This window comes from Oncorhynchus nerka, linkage group LG27 (assembly GCF_034236695.1).
Source record: "Oncorhynchus nerka isolate Pitt River linkage group LG27, Oner_Uvic_2.0, whole genome shotgun sequence".
In the NCBI taxonomy this organism is placed as follows: Eukaryota; Metazoa; Chordata; class Actinopteri; order Salmoniformes; family Salmonidae; genus Oncorhynchus; species Oncorhynchus nerka.
Window position 1 is genome coordinate 62,421,679 of NC_088422.1, and position 17,904 is coordinate 62,439,582.

Here is a 17,904-nt window from a genome sequence, read left to right on the forward strand (position 1 = left end):
TGTCTGTACTGTTGGAATTAAGTTGCTTCGAGCCTTAAGCATAAGCCACTTTTTTTTCCAAACGACTTAAAAAGCACATTTCACTCCGCAAATGAAGTTCAATTTCTTTGGACCTGCTTTATATTTACATCTTTAATTAGTGTCTTGTTTATCTTAAACCAACTGATTATCACATAGTCATCGACCCTAATTAACGGGCACGCTGCTTAGATGTGGTGTTCCACCCAGAGGAATGAGAAAGTTACCTTTAAAACCTCTCTAATCATTAGGAGCAGCCTCTCTTAATCCTGCTAAACAGACACTGTATCTGCTTTTGCTTATTTGACTACGGTGGAATCGCTTTCCTTCCCCGCGTTAAAGGAGACGTTTGAATCACTCATAATATGTTTGGCCCGTGCTCGTAGTCTTGACTCATTTTACACGGGGACACATGCTAGTCTGTAGGGAGCGTCTTCTTCACCCCACCGCGTCTGTGTTCTATGTGCCAGTGTGAAGGACACAAGTCACAGCTCCGTCGTGGGAGTTGAGCATCTCCATTTGATTGTTTTGTGTGAGTGTGCGAGTGTGTTTAGACAGGCCTCCTCTCTCCAGTAAAAACAGTGCGCAGAAAGTATCCTATAGAAGCAGGCTCTGTGAGGGTGTTTGATGGGTATTCGAACAGAGGCGTTAAGTATCCCAGTTATGCACGGAATGTGCTGCTCGGAGTTGTGGTGGGCTTTTTTTCTGCTTTTGAACAAGCAGTTTTGATCAGACCTCCCCCCCTCTCTCTCCAGTCCGAGTGGACTCCTTAGGGTCCAGTGTTGTGTAGAAGGGATGTCAAAGTAAATGTTTATCAGAGATCTTGTGCCAGCCATCAGCACTCATCTTTGTGTAAGGACTTATTCTCTTTGGACACAATGGTCTCCCCCTTACGTGTCCTCCCCATATAAATAATGAAGAATAAGTCCTGATAGTGAGGATAATGGGACTATGGGATTGACCGTTATTCAGGGTATAGTAATGACTTAGTCTTACCTGAGGATGGGGAGGAAGGGTGTGGGCTGTCGTCCTGGACACTGCCGGTCTGGGAGTGGCCTCCTCCGGCTCCGCTTTCCTCCGTCACGTTGGAGGATCCAGGAGTGGTGGACCTGCTGATGGACTGGGACTCTGGGTCGCTGGCCGAGCCACGCCGCTCATCCAGTCCTGTGGTGTTGTTCTGCTGCTGGATGGCTTCTTCTATGGGCCGCCGCTCCTTGTTGTGCACCCGAGAGTGGACCACCATCTGGTGATAGGTCCTGAAGACCCGGCCACAGTCAGGACACTCTGTGGGTTTCTCTTTCAGGCTAGTCAGGTGGTTGTACTCAAGGCCGTGGCCCAGGCCCAGGCCATGGCCGCCATGATGTGGCATGAAGTCACGGTGGCTGTCGAAACCCACTCTGTCGTCTTTCAGGGGCATCATGGCTCCACTGCCGGCCTTCGAGCCATGCAGAGCTTCGATGTGCTGCTTCTGCTTGGAGCCATCGTTGGAGCCCATCATAGGGTAGTCATGCTTCTCTTTAGTGAAGGCCATGCCGGCAGCATTGATCCTCTCCTCATGGTGCTGCTCATGGTGCTGCTCCTTGGGCATAAAGGCGCGGTCCATGGCCATGCCTCGTGCCATGATCTGCCAGGCCTGATAGCTATTCAGCGGGTCCATCTCTGCAACTTTGGCAGCCGCCTGGAGGCGTTCCATGCAGCTAGACTTCAGGGGGGGCACCAGGTTCAGACAGCCCAGGAGAGTGCGCTTCTCCCCTTCACCAAGGCCATGGCCCATCCCTGCCATGGGGCCTAGCAGCTTCCCCAGCATCTCCTTCTCCTTCATGGCAATGCCGGCTTTGGCCAGCATCTGGTGTTGCTCACTCAGACCCTGTTTGTCTGGGGATAGGAAGCCGCCCTGCAGGCAGGAGATGTAGCGTGAGTAGAGGTTAGCGTGGGCCTCCTGGGCCATGCTGTTCATGGTGTTGACAGCATTTATGTCCTCTGCTGGGGGCTTGCTCTTGATGGCCAGCTTATTGAGATGGACCTTCATGTGGTTCTTGAGAAACCAGGGCTCCTTGAAGCGACGACCACAGATCTGGCAGACGTGTTCAAATGAGTCCTTGTGTTTGCGCATGTGGCCCTTGAGGAACCAGGCTTGGCTGAAGACCTGGCCACACACCTCACAGCGGAACTCGTTGGCAGGCTTCTCAGTGCCGCCAGCTGCACCCTGTCCCGCAGCTGACTCGGCCGTGATATGGGCTTTTTCCACATGGCTGATCAGGTCCTCCTCCTGCGAGGCAGCAAACTCACACAAGGTGCACTTGTAGGGCTTGTGCAGGATGCGGATGTGACGATCCAGCTCCTCCCGCTTCTTGAACTTGCCCTTGCAGAAGGTGCAGCGGAATCCAGTGGGTGGGTTCAGGGCCTGGTCATCTTGGGCGCTGGCCGGCTTGGGGGAGGACGACGGCTGGGAGAGGGAGTCTGGAGTTCCCAGGCTGGTGGGGGTGAGGAGGCCACAGGCAGAGCCAGGCTGTTGCTGCTGCTGCTGGGTCTGAGGGCCAAGGTGTGGCTGGTGCTGCAGGGGCTGAGCTGGCTGAAGGAGGCTGCTGCTCCTGATCTGCTTGTCCCTCAGGATGGCCCTCTCCTCCAGCTCATGTAGAAGACGGTTCTCCTCACGGACACGGCCGCGTCCCTTACCGAGGTTTCCCAGCTTGTGGGTGCGTAGGTGGATTTTGAGGTTACCCTTCTGTGCTGCTCGATGGTCGCAGTAGGGGCACTTGAAAGGCTTCTCACCTGTATGTGTGCGCATGTGTAGCGACAAGATGCTGTTGAAGCGGAATCGCTTGCCGCACAACGGACAAGGGTATTTCCTGTTCTTGCGGGCATCATCTTCAATGTCGTTCATCTGGGACATGATGCCCAGGTTCTGCCCATTGAGAAACTGCTGCAGGTCCACACGCCCATTCAGGTTGGCCAGGGCACTTGCATCTATGTCCCGGTTGAGCTGGTTAGCGAGCAGTGCCATCTGACTGCTGATTGGTTGACTGGCCAGGGCAGCGTGGCTCTTCTCATCCAATGGGGTGGCAGCTTTCTCCTCAGGGATCTGCTGTCGGCTCTGTAGGTCGGGAAAGGCGTGGCCCAGCTGGGCCGTCAGCTGGTGGAGCTTCTGACTGATAGGGTATCGGCCATTTAGCACTGTGTTGCTCAGATGGTCTCTGTCAGCGTCCGATACTGCTGAAGACACACCAAGGCACAAACTAGAGTCCTCCATCCTGTAAGAGAGAAGGATATCACAACGGTCAACCACAGTCAATCAACCTGATAAGCAATGCATTAAAAAAGAGCTATGGCTCATCCAAAAATCTGAAAACCGGAAAAGAACGAGAAGTATTAGAGTAAATTGTAAGTGCATGATGGATGGAAATAGAGATGTCATTTAGAAGAATGTCTTACAGAAGGAATTAGGGTGAAGTGCCTTGCTCAAGGGCACAAACACAGATTTTCACCTATTCGGCTCTTAACCACTAGGCTACCTGCCGCCCATTTAAATGTAATTTTCTTCTTTTGATTTTCAGTACAGCTTATGTTCTCACACTTGTGGTTGGAAGACTGTAACTCTCAGAACTTTCTCAAACTGTAACACCATTTTGGATGCAATAATTACACAGTAAACACGGCGGGCGCTGCCTAATTATGCTACTTGGGCCCATCCTATCAGAATTCCTCCAATTACACGCCTTAATGAAACGGAGCAATGCCATTGTCATGAAGCTACCGCAATGCTACAATTATGATATTAACAATAGCACTTAAAACCAAGGGGTTACTTCAGTAAACACACGCTCTTATCTCCCGCCTGCGACACTTGTCTAGGCGTAATTCTCCATTAAAGAGGCACATTACATTTGAATCACTTTTCTCTTGCCTTCTCTTCCCCTCCTCTCATGGCTTCCAATAAGGAGGAAAACAACAGTTGGTGTTATTGAAAGGGTTCCCAATGTATCAGAGGCCTCCTAGCCATTAAGAATGGTTTCAACGGCCCAGAGCATACACCGTCAAGCTGAAGGGAATACACAAGCAGAGTCTGTTGTTGTCTTCTTGCTTGCCCGTTGTTTGTGATGCCCTCCCCTCTCTTAAGAAGGATAATGGTGTGTTCTTCCCTTGTAACTGGCAGGGTCAAGCTTCCAACACAATAAAGTGAGTTCTGCCTTGGTCAACAAAATACTGTATAATATCTCATTAAGCTGATTAGTATGCTGCCTAGTAACAGTGGCAGCGTGCTATAGCACACGATTATAATCATTTTTTAAAAATCCTTTCAGGACTAAGCACTAGCATGACATGAGTTCACTTTTAGTGGAGTGAGATCAGTTTGTGTCCAGACTCCTGTGGATTCAGGGACACCCCCAACCTAAACACACACAGACACATGCACCTGCACACACACACACACAGACGCATGCGCACGCACACACACACACTTCACAGGGCTCTCTCACTTTTAAGATATCTCTCTCTTTCTCTAGCTTATAGCTATCTCTCTCGGCTTCTAACTAGCGCTAACCCAGACACCCACCAACTGACAAGGCTAGACAGAACAACATTAAAAAAAGAAAAAAAAGCTTTGAATCAAACCGTTACACATGATACAGAGGATGTGGGAGTGAAGCACATTGCTGACGCACCCTGGAAGACTGACACACCCTGGAAGACTGACGCACCCTGGAAGACTGATGCACCCTGGAAGACTGATGCACCCTGGAAGACTGACACACCCTGGAAGACTGACGCACCCTGGAAGACTGACGCACCCTGGAAGACTGACGCACCCTGGAAGACTGACGCACCCTGGAAGACTGATGCACCCTGGAAGACTGACACACCCTGGAAGACTGACGCACCCTGGAAGACTGACGCACCCTGGAAGACTGACACACCCTGGAAGACTGACGCACCCTGGAAGACTGACGCACCCTGGAAGACTGACGCACCCTGGAAGACTGTCGCATCCTGGAAGACTGACGCACCCTGGAAGACTGACGCACCCTGGAAGACTGACGCACCCTGGAAGACCCTGGAAGACTGACGCACCCTAGAAGATCCTGGAAGACTGTCGCACCCTGGAAGATTGATGCACCCTGGAAGACTGATGCACCCTGGAAGACTGTCACACCCTGGAAGACTGATGCACCCTGGAAGACTGATGCACCCTGGAAGACTGATGCACCCTGGAAGACTTAGGCCTGGCTGTTCTTTAGCCAACCGTTCTTCCAACACTGTTGCTTGTTGTTGACTCTTATCTCTAAAATATGAAGTTCTGTGGGCTGGAAGACTGACGCACCCTAGAAGACCCTGGAAGACTGACACACCCTGGAAGACTGACGCATCCTGGAAGACTGACGCACCCTGGAAGACTGACGCACCCTGGAAGACTGACGCATCCTGGAAGACTGACGCATCCTGGAAGACTGACGCACCCTGGAAGACTGACGCACCCTGGAAGACCCTGGAAGACTGTCGCACCCTGGAAGACTGACGCACCCTGGAAGACTGACGCACCCTGGAAGACTGACGCATCCTGGAAGACTGACGCACCCTAGAAGTCTGACGCACCCTGGAAGACTGACGCATCCTGGAAGACTGACGCACCCTGGAAGACTGACGCACCCTGGAAGACTGACACACCCTGGAAGACTGACACATCCTGGAAGACTGACGCACCCTGGAAGACTGACGCACCCTGGAAGACTGATGCACCCTGGAAGACTGTCGCACCCTGGAAGACTGACACATCCTGGAAGACTGATGCACCCTGGAAGACTGTCGCACCCTGGAAGACTGTCGCACCCTGGAAGACTGATGCACCCTGGAAGACTGATGCACCCTGGAAGACTGATGCACCCTGGAAGACTGTCGCACCCTGGAAGACTGTCGCACCCTGGAAGACATAGGCCTGGCTGTTCTTTAGCCAACCGTTCTTCCAACACTGTTGCTTGTTGTAGACTCTTATCTCTAAAATATGAACAAGATCTGTGGGCTGGAAGACTGACGCACCCTAGAAGACCCTGGAAGACTGTCGCACCCTGGAAGACTGTCGCACCCTGGAAGACTGACGCACCCTGGAAGACTGACGCACCCTGGAAGACTGACGCACCCTGGAAGACTTAGGCCTGGCTGTTCTTTAGCCAACCGTTCTTCCAAAACTGTTGCTTGTTGTTGACTCTTATCTCTAAAATATGAACAAGATCTGTGGGCTGCTTATGAATACTTTCTTCTTCTCTACAACGTGACTGCAATCATTGTCTAGTAATAAAGGAGAAGGCCATCAAATGAACCCTTGAAGGATATAATGGATATATTATGTAGCCTATGTGATGACTGGGCATGCCTCATGTATGCAAAGCCTACTTACATTGACGAGGTCACGAACGACTGTATGAGCTTATTATCATGTAACTGAGACACAAATATATTATCCCACACTACTGCAAATACCATTCAGAAAACGTCTTTGTAATACTGCAATAATATTACACTGATATGAGTATATTTTCTAAATACAATGTTGGGAGAATACACAGGTCGATGAAACCAGTTTCTGGATAACTTTCTCATCCTGAACTCGTAGGAAGGATTGTCTATTGCCAGACAAAATAAAGTGACTCTTAAACGTGCCACCCACAATCCTTTGTAAACTCTGCCAATATCAGACGGAACCCTTTCTGAAAGTGCCCTGCATGCACGCTGCCTTTTGCCTTAGACATCTATGATTCAAACAAGACTGATGAGCTGTTGCTCATTTATAGAGATAGCAGCTTGCCCTTTTCTTCAATTTGATTTCCGGCTTTATCTTTAACATATGACAAAGGCAGATAGACAATGGAATAATGTGAAATGAACTGACAAATCCAGTTTTTTTTTATTTTTTACGTATCCTTGCTGACAAGCGTATGCAAATGAACTCCATTAATATGCTTCCCTTGCTCCCAAGTCATTTTATATTTTTTTCTTGATTAAAAAGGACATTTCTTATGTGACACCCCCCCTCCCCATCCTATCAACACACAAGCAACATACACAAACACAGACGCACATTCACACACGCACGCACGCGCACACACACATACATTGCTTTTGACAAGAATTCAATATCAGAGTGCCCTCTATAAGTAACAATGCAGGTGGCTCTTAGAACAACAACACAATGAGTGTTCCGTGTAATCATGACAGTCTTATTTCATTCATTTGGAACTCCGTTTCTGGACAAAGCAAAATCGTTGACGTACACACTTAGAGGAAGTTGTACCGGTTGTTACCCAGTAAGTACCAGTAATCCAACGTTTCCTTCTCTTGTGCACAAGTACGCAATTCAAGTCTGTGTGGTTCGCATTATAAACTCACAGGGTCACAAGTCGTGACTTCTTACCGTCATAGATAGCATTTTACAAGTATCTCCCGAGTAGCTGTGCGCCTGTATGCTTGACCTTGACATGTCTGCCATCCAAACAGCAGACTGTAGCAATGTCTACGCTGGCTCTAACCCGAAACAGATCTAACGTTTGTCTGGTGTCTACAACAATGCTCTTTCATTAACGATAAGGCTCAAATGACGCCTGCAAAGCCACCAGACTTCCTTTTGCACTTTCTCACAGAGGTGCAGTGGTGCTCTACTTTACAGTTTGTGGTTAATATTTACCGTTTTAAGTAAAGCGGCACAAAAGCAGATTTCTCTTCTTCTTTTTTCTTCTTTTCCTGAGCAAATTGCTCTGCAACCCACAGCTTAATTACGGACGGTATCTTTAACACAATGGAAGTGTATTTCTGTCCGATTATATTTGTGCTCAGTACGTGTCATTATCGAAGCAACAAGCATCACAAACGTGCGAGGGCAAATGTGCTCTGATCCTATAAAGTACATGTAAAGTTGAAGCATTACAAATGATGTATACACTGAACGCCACAGACATTTGCATATTCTAAGGCTAAAACACATACTGCCAAACATGCTCTTGTGAAGGTACTGATTGAACCCCAAATCATTTAGTAAACATCGTAATACAAAAAAACAAAAAAAAACACTGTATAGCCTCAAAACATGTTTAAAACTATACTTCTGATATCATGGATGTTCAGTCCTTGCATCCATAGCGCTGTGTATGAATTTGAAAGTGGTTACATTTCTCCAGGTCCATCCCTCAGCCTTTTGGTGGCCACTTTATTATTGTTTTAACCAGGTTCATAAGGAGAAATGATGAATGGAAAAGCCATTAGTAAGGCACTACTTTGTTATTTTGGCATGTATTGACAAGAATCCATTAACTAATTACAATGCAATACCTCATTAAGTTATCATGAAGGTCATTGCTTTTAAATAATCAATCATTATTCACAACGTAACGGAATTCCATCATATTTGCACCAAATCATTCATGAATTTAGAGGAGGAAAACATTTCTGATGGAAAATGTGTGCTACATATTCTGAGGAATGCATATTTACAAAATATTGAAGGAAAGCAGACACCAACACACAAAGTAGAGATAGCCTGGACCATTTTAAGCATGGCAGTCAATTGAAACTAATAGGAATTTTTCCTCGTGCATGTTTAGTCTATTGCAGGTGGTCTTCGGGACGCTTCTCATTAACCCAATAAAAAAGGGAGTTGTTTTTCTTCCTCTCCATGCTCTTTGACTGAACTGGATTATTACATGCTGTAAATGAGGCGAAAACAGAACGGTTCCCAGCACAACAAGTGAAATAAAGTAGAATAAACCCAGTCTGTTTCTTCCAACATACCTAGACTCCACACAAGAAACTACGCTAACATAGGAGTACAGAACCAAGATTCGAGCTTCATAACGGAGCACGAATGAAGTAAACCAATATATCAGAACAACAATTCTATACAAGAACTGGAGCGCTATACAACGGTGACAAATATGAATCGACCTAGCTGGGCCTTTCCTTTCTGCTCTGTAGCCACACACAAAATGTCATTTGAGGTCTCTTAAGAGGACTTGTCAACAGGTAGTTCGGCTTTCAGCTCATCTCCACAGATCACTATGAGGCCCCCGCTGAAAGAAAAAAAATAGAAAGAGAAGAGAGAAAGAAAAATGCCTGTCTTTTTATCCCCTGCGTCTGACAGGCTTTTGCGATGCCAAGGAGGAAGATCAACGGGAGACAAGCGAATTCCCACAGTTCATTGTCCTGGTCAGCCGCATCATCATCCGGAGCCGGGCCAAAAGCTCAAAGCTTCCTTTTATGCTAACCATTCCTGGTATTATTTTGATGACCAGCAGGTGTGTGTGTGTGTGTGTGTGTGTGTGTGTGTGTGTGTGTGTGTGTGTGTGTGTGTGTGTGTGTGTGTGTGTGTGTGCCTTTTTGACGTGTATATCTTGCAATAGTGGTCACAGCGGTGTGGAAAGACTCCTGCAAGTAGATTTTATGCATTGTGACGAGTGGGGGATTAATTGGCTCGAACATTTGTTAACCAGACTGTGTTTCACAATAAGAAGGGGGATGGATGAGAAAGATGACAGAGAGGACAAACAAGCGCACAAAAAGGGATGAAAAAGGGAATGATTTTAGATAATGGGAAAGAATTTCCAACATATCAATTATTGTCCGTATTCTGTCATGTGCAGTTTTCCCCCTCCTACCCTCTCCCTCGTGACACAGCCCTCTGTCGGGAAAACGGGGCCACGTCCTCATGGCAGGCTACAGTAGTCACGGTCGAATCGCTGATCACGCATGGTTACTCTACAGCAGAGAAAGGCCAGCGAACAATGACCACAGTGTAGCTGTCCGTGTAGGGTCGATCATGGCTTACATTATTCCCCTGGGCTGCCTGCCTGCATTTGAATACTACATACTGGAAAATGAATACAATGACACATCGCTAGCAAGGCATCGCTGACACTGTTTCTTAAAGGCAGACATGCTAACAGTACAATCAACCCAGCGATTGTTTTCACTCTACAGTGGGAATTGAGAAGGGCAGCCCGGTAGTGCTGAGTGAGTCACCCATCATCACACTCTCACAGGCATTAGAACGGCTATAATGTTGGCAAAAGAAAGCCATATCTGCCTAGCACCAGTTGACAAAGTCAACCGGGCCACGTTTTCTTCCCTTTCAGGATCCCCCCTAAACTCTAAATGTCAATATTACCTGAAATACAGTAAGTGAATATCAGAAATAATTGCTGTTTTCTACTCCTCATGCTGGTTCTGTTCTTAGGAAGTTTTGCATAATGGCTGAACAGGGGCTGTTGTTGTGACAGGTGCTGAAATCAAACTGGGAGGCGACGGAGACAAGGTTCAATTTAGTTTGTGAATCCTTTAATTGTTGCATAGCTAATAATTTATTTTTTTTAAAGATCCCTTACACTCCTGACTATTTTCCGTCGCTTGTATGCATACGTTGGGAGGTGAATTGTGCCTTGAAGCCAAGTGATGCTGCCTTTGTGAAGGGAAGGGAGAAGAGGGGGGTTGGGTGCTACTTCAACGTACTTACCATCTCCTCACAAGTGTAGTTTGGAGTTTTCCACCAAACAAATGTATGGCTAATTAGAGATACTCATTATGGAAAGCAAGTCAAGTAATTATTTTACATCACGCCGCCGTTAATTGAACGACTCTTTAATGTCTTTGAAAAAGATCTATTTTTCGCTCCCTTTTTCTCTGTGAGAAGATAAGGGGAGACTATAAACAGGTAGGGGAGCCATATGCTCTTGAATGAAAAAGTACTTCTGTCCAGGCAATTGGGCTTTTTAAATATTCAACCACTGCATGTCTTTTTAACATGACAATGTTGAATCTCCTTTATTCCATCACTTTGATAAACTCGCTCAAGCTAATCTGGAGAGACTTCATGTGAAGAAAACGTTCAATTCTCGCAGGCACTCTGTCAAGGCAGGCCGTTATGCAACTGTACTCGGTATGTCCATAGAGCAGTTTTTTAAAAGCAGCACACATCCTGTTTAAGAAAGCAACTAATCTTATCAAAGCCATCAGGAAGTGAGACTTGACTGCAAATGCTCTCGATTCTTTGCATACGTTACAATATCTGTATTTTCTTTGCAGCTATTGTTTGCAGCTGTGAGTAGCTCTGAGAATAATTCATCATTTTCTCTCTCCCTCTCGTGTGACCCAAAGTCAGATCCTGTCTTAATGTGGCTTAATAAGAAAGGAAAGAAAGACAGAGAGGAAGAGAGGGAGATTCAGAGAGCAGGGCACATTATCTGCATTAAAGTCTATTTATTATAGACTAATTGTGGCAGAGGAAGTGCGTTAGGAGGGTGTGCTCTCAGGAGGGAGGGTGGGGAGCATTCGGGACATCAGGGAACATGTTTATTTATCTCACTTTATCTGAAACAGTGGGGCTACTTCTCTTAGGATCAGAGACAAAAAATGAGAGGAAGGGGGAGAGGGAAAGAGGGGGAGAAGGGGAAGAGAGAGCGAGTGTAACCATTTTGCGGGCCAGACAGAAGTGTTTGCCTACATGCCAACGCTTCACTAAAACAAGACTCTGATTAGCGGAATAAGGCAAAGTTGGTCAAACTTCAAAACAGGCCTCTCTCTGAACTCCACTACAAAAACCTCTCCTCATCCTGTTCTCCTCTGTTAAACACCCAACACAGGACAGCAGCCTCCTTTTGGTGAGGTTGCTAAAGGTAATAGCTTTTACTGCAAAGCAAATTTATTAGCATTTCTACAGTAAATCTGAGGTTAAAGGACAGTATACGATACCAAAACTGTTTTATGTTTCATTCTACTGAGATAAATAAGAGATGTGTGTATTGAAGGACCAGTTTGGCCCAAGCCCTGGATTCCAAATGTCTCTCCACACTCCTCTCTCTCTGACCTGTCTGCATTTTTATCACTTCTCCCTGCCCTCTCTGACCTTCAACATGATCACTGATTCACCATCTCTCACAACCAGCGGCTAAAACTCAGCAGAGAACAAGTGTCTGTGTGTGTGTATTTGTGTGTGTGTGCATGTGTGTGTGTGTATGTGTGTGTGTATGTGTGTGCACGTGTGTGTGTGTGTGTGTGTTCATGAAAGCGATGATGTTTAATGAAAAATGACCTCTCTGTATAGTGCATTCCGTGCTTCCCTCCCTGGAGATGTCTCGCTCTTGAAGCAACACAAGGCCTCTTCTTTAATTGTCCCGGTGTAGTGGCTGGTGATCAGTGATATTACTCACATTCTCTGTTTTCCTGAACCCTCGTCATCGCTAACCCCCACCACCATGATGCTAATATGTTGTTTATGTTACCATGGCTGCAGATTGTACATATTCTATTCAAGAGGCATCTCTGCATGAGCAATGCATCATGGGTCGTAACCTCTCTGTATTACAGTGCCTAGTATTCATCCCCCTTGGCATTTTTCCTATTTTGTTGCATTACAACCTGTAATTTAAATGGATTTTTATTTGGATTTCATGTAAATAGTCCAAATTAGTGAAGTGAAATGAAAACAATTACTTGTTTAAAAAAAATAAAAACCCGGAAGTGGTGCATGCATATGTATTCACCCCCTTCAGAAGTCACATAAGTAGTTAAATAAAGTCCACCTGTGTGCAATCTAACTGTCACATGATCCCAGTATATATACTGTACACCTGTTCTGAAAGGCCCCAGAGTCTGCAACACCACCAAGTAAGCGGTACCATGAAAACCAAGGAGCTCTCCAAACAGGCCAGGGTCAAAGTACAGGGTCAAAGTACAGATCAGGGTTGGGTTATAAAAAATATCAGAAACTTTGAACATCCCACGGAGCACCATTAAATCCATTATTAAAAAAATGTAAAGAATATAGCACCACAACAAACCTGCCAAGAGAGGGCCGCCCACCAAAACTCATGGACCAGGCAAGGAGGGCATTAATCAGAGAAGCAACAAAGAGACCAAAGATAATCCTGAAGGAGCTGCAAAGCTCCACAGTGGAGATTGGAGTGTCTGTCCATAGGACCACTTTAAGCCATACACTCAACAGAGCTGGGTTTTACGGAAGAGTGGCCAGAAAAAAGCCATTGCTTAATGAAAAAAATAAGCAAACACGTTTGGTGTTCGCCAAAAGGCATGTGGAAGATTCCCCAATCATACTGAAGATGGTAGTCTGGTCAGATGAGACTAAAATTGAGCTTTTTGGCCATCAAGGAAAATGCTATGTCTGGCGCAAATCCAACACCTCCATCACCCCGAGAACATCATCCCCACAGTGGAGCATGGTGGTGGCAGCATCATGCTGTGGGGATGATTTTCAGAATTGACTGGTCAGAATTGAAGGAATGATGGATGGCACTAAATACGGGGAAATTCTTGAGGGAAACCTGTTTCAGTCTTCCAGAGATTTGAGACTGGGACAGAGGTTCACCTTCCAGCAGGACAATGACCCTAAGCATACTGCTAAAGCAACACTTGAGTGGTTTAAGGGGAAACATTTAAATGTCTTGGAATGGCATTGTCAAAGCACAGACCTCAATCCAATTGAAAATCCAACTAGAAGGAGCTGGAGCAGTTTTGCCTTGAACAATGGGGGAAAAATCCCAGTGGCTAGATGTGCCAAGCTTATAGAGACATACCCCAAGAGACTTGCAGCTGTAATTGCTGCAAAAGGTGTCTCTACAATGTATTGACTTTTTTTGGGGGGGGTTGAATAGTTATGCACGCTCATGTTTTCTGTTATTTTTGTCTCATTTCTTCTTTGTTTCACAATAAAAAATATGTTTCATCTTCAAAGTGCTAGGCATGTTGTGTAAATCAAATGATACAAACTCCATTTTAATTCCAGGGTGTAAGGCAACAAAATAGGAAAAATGCCAAGGGCGTGAATACTTTCGCAAGCCACTGTATTCCTATAGTGGCCGCCTTCCGTTCCAGTTCTCTGCTGCCTGTGACTGGAACGAATTGCAAAAATCGCTGAAGTTGGAGACTTTTATCTCCCTCACCAACTTCAAACATCTGCTATCTGAGCAGCTAACCGATCGCTGCAGCTGTACATAGTCTATCGGTAAATAGCCCACCCATTTATACCTACCTCATCCCCATACTGTTTTTATTTATTTACTTTTCTGCTCTTTTGCACACCAATATCTCTACCTGTACATGACCATCTGATCATTTATCACTCCAGTGTTAATCTGCAAAATTATAATTATTCGCCTACCTCCTCATGCCTTTTGCACACAATGTATATAGACCCCTTTTTTCTACTGTGTTATTGACTTGTTAATTGTTTACTCCATGTGTAACTCTGTGTTGTCTGTTCACACTGCTTTGCTTTATCTTGGCCAGGTCGCAGTTGCAAATCAGAACTTGTTCTCAACTAGCCTACCTGGTTAAATAAAGGTGAAATAAAAAAATAAAATAGTGATCACTACGTAGCAGCAATGAACTCTAGGGGTGCATTTTGCCATTTCAACACATTGAAAGACATTGTCAGATTTACAAATCAAAATGAGCTTAAAAGCCATATAAATGGGCATCCATGTTTGGGTGAAAGAATTTCAAATAAAAATCGAATTGTATTGCATCTCTTCCATGATGAGGCTAGGATGTATTTGTAGTGAATAAGCATTTAAGGATGGCCCTGTGACATATAGCTTAGCCTAGAAAGTCACCAGCAACATGGGGGCACCTGCCATGTTTAGCTTGCCTGCCTGCTGAACCCCACCCCACCACCCCTCCCTGTCCCCTCGGCCTTTAGATAATACCCATGTCCTACAGCTGTGATCTCTTGTCGGGGGCCGGTGACAGCAGGGCTCACAACACGGACGGCGCTCTGCTATCACCGCTAAACTGCCTGTCTGAGCCACTTGACGGAGCTCTGGAGAGGCTGCATCATCTTGACGCCCTGAAATCAGCCCCCATCTTCCACTCGGCAGCTCACCCCTCACCCCCATACACATACCCCTTCCCCTCTGCCCTCCGTCATCTCAGGGCCCTGACTCTTATTTATGTGCCCCACCTCCTCTACATCCCTCCATCCCTCCCTCTCTCTCTCTCCATATTTTTTCCCTCCTGCATCTGATTAAGTTAACAATGTGCCGTTATTTGCATGCTGATTTTGCCGGTCCCTCTCCTCAATTCTCTCACAAACACAGGGGCTGGATCACAGTAATGTGATAGCACAGCAGCCAGCCAACACAATCTCCTGCAAAACCAGGTGTGTGCAATCCACATCCCTCTTAATTCCTGCCCCCATCAAATTTCCCCCCCATTTTTTTCTCCCCCCCATCCCTGTAGTGTTTATAAGGTTGTATTATAATCAAATCTGGAGCAAGAAAGCCTGTCTATTTTTATTAATTATAGACCGGCGCTGATGTGAATGTATTCCGAAAGCATCTTCAAAATAGGTCGGCATACAGTTTCCTATTCTTATCCCATTTAAATGTCAACATGGTGCAAAGCCCTACAAATTAGTTCAGGCAGACTTCAACCCCCATTTAACATTTGAAGCTCCGCTCTGTAAGCTCAAAGTGTGATTTAACGCAGTTTACACATATAAGGAGCTAGTGGTTTGTCTTTCAAACTTCTCATTTCAATACAGATATTACTGCCAAGCTGCCTGAGAAAATGCTGGGGAGGGAAAAAGGGGGGTGGGAATTATATAAAGCAAGAAGAAACAATGCATTAGCTTTCATGAATAATAGATCCTCCATCAGTCCGTGCGAGATGTACGTTTTTAGCATCGCCGCATAAATCCTCGGCCGAAATGAATAAATCAAAATGGGGGACTTTCCTTGAACATCTACCCAAAGATGTCGCTAGTAAACCACGATAATATATAACACCCCCGGGTTTATATGCAAGCAGGACACAGTCCCCATAGGGTAGCAGGAAACAATGCAACGGAGATCTGTTGTTCAGGTTACTGGTTGTTGAGCATACCAAACAGAGTTCAGGCATCTAATACACTGGACCTATTGATACAACCTACATAAGGAAACACGTACCACCACGAACGTCTCCGCAACAAAACAATCACATTATTCTCCGAAATGCAATCGGAGATGGACATGTTCTATGGAAAATCAAATTTGATTTGGAGCGTGATGGGGATTAGCAAATACCATTGAATACACACAACGAGCGGGCTACTTCCAATGAGATCCACTGGCCAGACATGGCCTTCATTGACTCACCCCGGCAGACAGGGTAAAAAGGCAGATGAAACGCCTCATACCCTGGGGAAGTGTCTCACATGTCAAGCTGTTTCACGCCACTGAAACGTGGGCTAAACTACAGGCCCGTGGGCCACCCTAGGTCCAGTCAGCCCTGAAGGAGGCCTTGCTTTGTGGGGGGTGGGGGGGGGGGGGTGGGTAGGATCGAGGATGTGCCCCATTCGCTTCATTACACCTCGACCCCACTGGCCATATCTAAGGCATTCACCAACTGCATCAACACCCAGCACAACCACTTCATGCAGGCGATGCAAACCAAGGTCCTCAAGTCCAGCCACAGTTTTTTAGTGCACAACCTCAATCTAGTCTAGTCCATTTTGAGTCTTTTGACCAATAGCATCCAATGTCCCCAGCTCGCACTTGCCTCAGCTCTAGTTTTTTTGTATTTTTTTCTTCATACGGCTCATCGCAAAGTGTTCTATGGGTGTGCCTACTACGAGCAGGCTGAAACGTCAAAGCGCTATACATTTTTTAATGCACAGAGCGGCCCTCAGGAGTTTCATTGACTACCGTGTAAAGTGAGTGTGAGGCCGGCGAAAGAGCAACATGAAGACGAATATGTTTCATTAACAAGACAAAACAGAGCCCAATTGCTCCCATCGAATTGGCAGGGAGTGATTCCCCAAAAGTTAAAACACATTTGTCCAAGGAGCAAGTGAACTTTCTGTGGCATCCATTCACAATGGAAAAGGGTTTAGGCTTCCAAGTGTGTGAGAGTGAGTATGTCAGTGTGAGGGCATGTCAGTGCCAGCCAGTGTGTGTAACGTAGAGCATATGCCACTTAGTAAAGCATTGTCTCAATGTATACGCTTATGCTGCTTGTTAGTTCAGACCTGTTCAGACTACGAGGACGGTCTCCACGCCGTGCTCCCGTGCTTCCTGTTCAGTGTCTGTCTACACTAAGTAGTACAGTAGGATCCCTCCTGTTCTCTGTGCGTCAGCTGTTCCTCGTCCTCGACGCGCGTGATAGCCCGACTCGCCGCGCGTTGTTCTACGACTGCCTGGTCGACTTCAAATATTCATCAAACAGAAATAAAAGAGAGCCTTGTCTATCCCGCGGTAGTAATTTACCAATTATTTGGAGTACCTGCTGACAGGTACGTGTCACAGTCGGCTACATCCCCCCCCCCCCGTGCCACTCCTACCCGACGCCCTGCCTTTCCCCTGCTGCGGAGAGAGCCGCGGCGCTTCAGGCACACTACGAGACCAGACGAAGAGGAGGAGGAGGAGGAGAGTTTGACTGCAGCTCCGATGCTTTGATTTGGGAAACGGTTAAGAGGGACGGAAGGTCGAAACTTGACGTCCTCCAAACACGCAGCCCCAGTCCCTCTCGGGGCGGTTCGACTACTTTCTAAAGGAGTCCGGGAAGACAAGGCCTCTCTTTCCAAAACTCAACCAGCGGAAAAAAAACGAACAGACACGACGAATGCAAAACACACAATAAATGGCTCATTAAAGAGAGTAGACGACTACACAAACAAAGCAGCCTTCACTGGCTGTCACCGACGTTCTCTGTGATGAGGAGCACAGTGGTGGGGCAAGAAGAAACTCTCGGGAACAGTGGCAAACCACTGCCAAAGACGTCGGATCTCTTTGCCTGCCTGCATTATGTCTCTATTTGTCTTGGTGACACATCTAATGTGGATGATAGGCATTGTGAAAATTATGACTCGGTAGCTCGGGCTCAGTGAAAAAGTCCATCTCTTTCCTTCAGTGA

At 46.4% G+C, this 17,904-nt stretch overlaps 1 protein-coding gene across 8 annotated transcripts in view; it reads right to left on the reverse strand.

Annotated features, from left to right (window-relative positions):
• LOC115112112 (zinc finger protein 536-like) overlaps positions 1 to 17,904 on the reverse strand; it is a 201,189-nt gene that overhangs the window by 103,394 nt on the left and 79,891 nt on the right. For 7 of the 8 annotated variants that reach the window (XM_065011870.1, XM_065011871.1, XM_065011872.1 and 4 more), the window contains exon 5: positions 1,015 to 3,269. In XM_065011870.1, the coding sequence (XP_064867942.1) occupies positions 1,015 to 3,268 (2,254 nt within the window). In that variant the 5' untranslated portion in view covers position 3,269. Of the gene's footprint in view, positions 1 to 1,014; positions 3,270 to 7,423; positions 7,852 to 17,904 lie in introns of those variants that run through there. The other variant, XM_029638914.2, reaches the window with a different exon arrangement.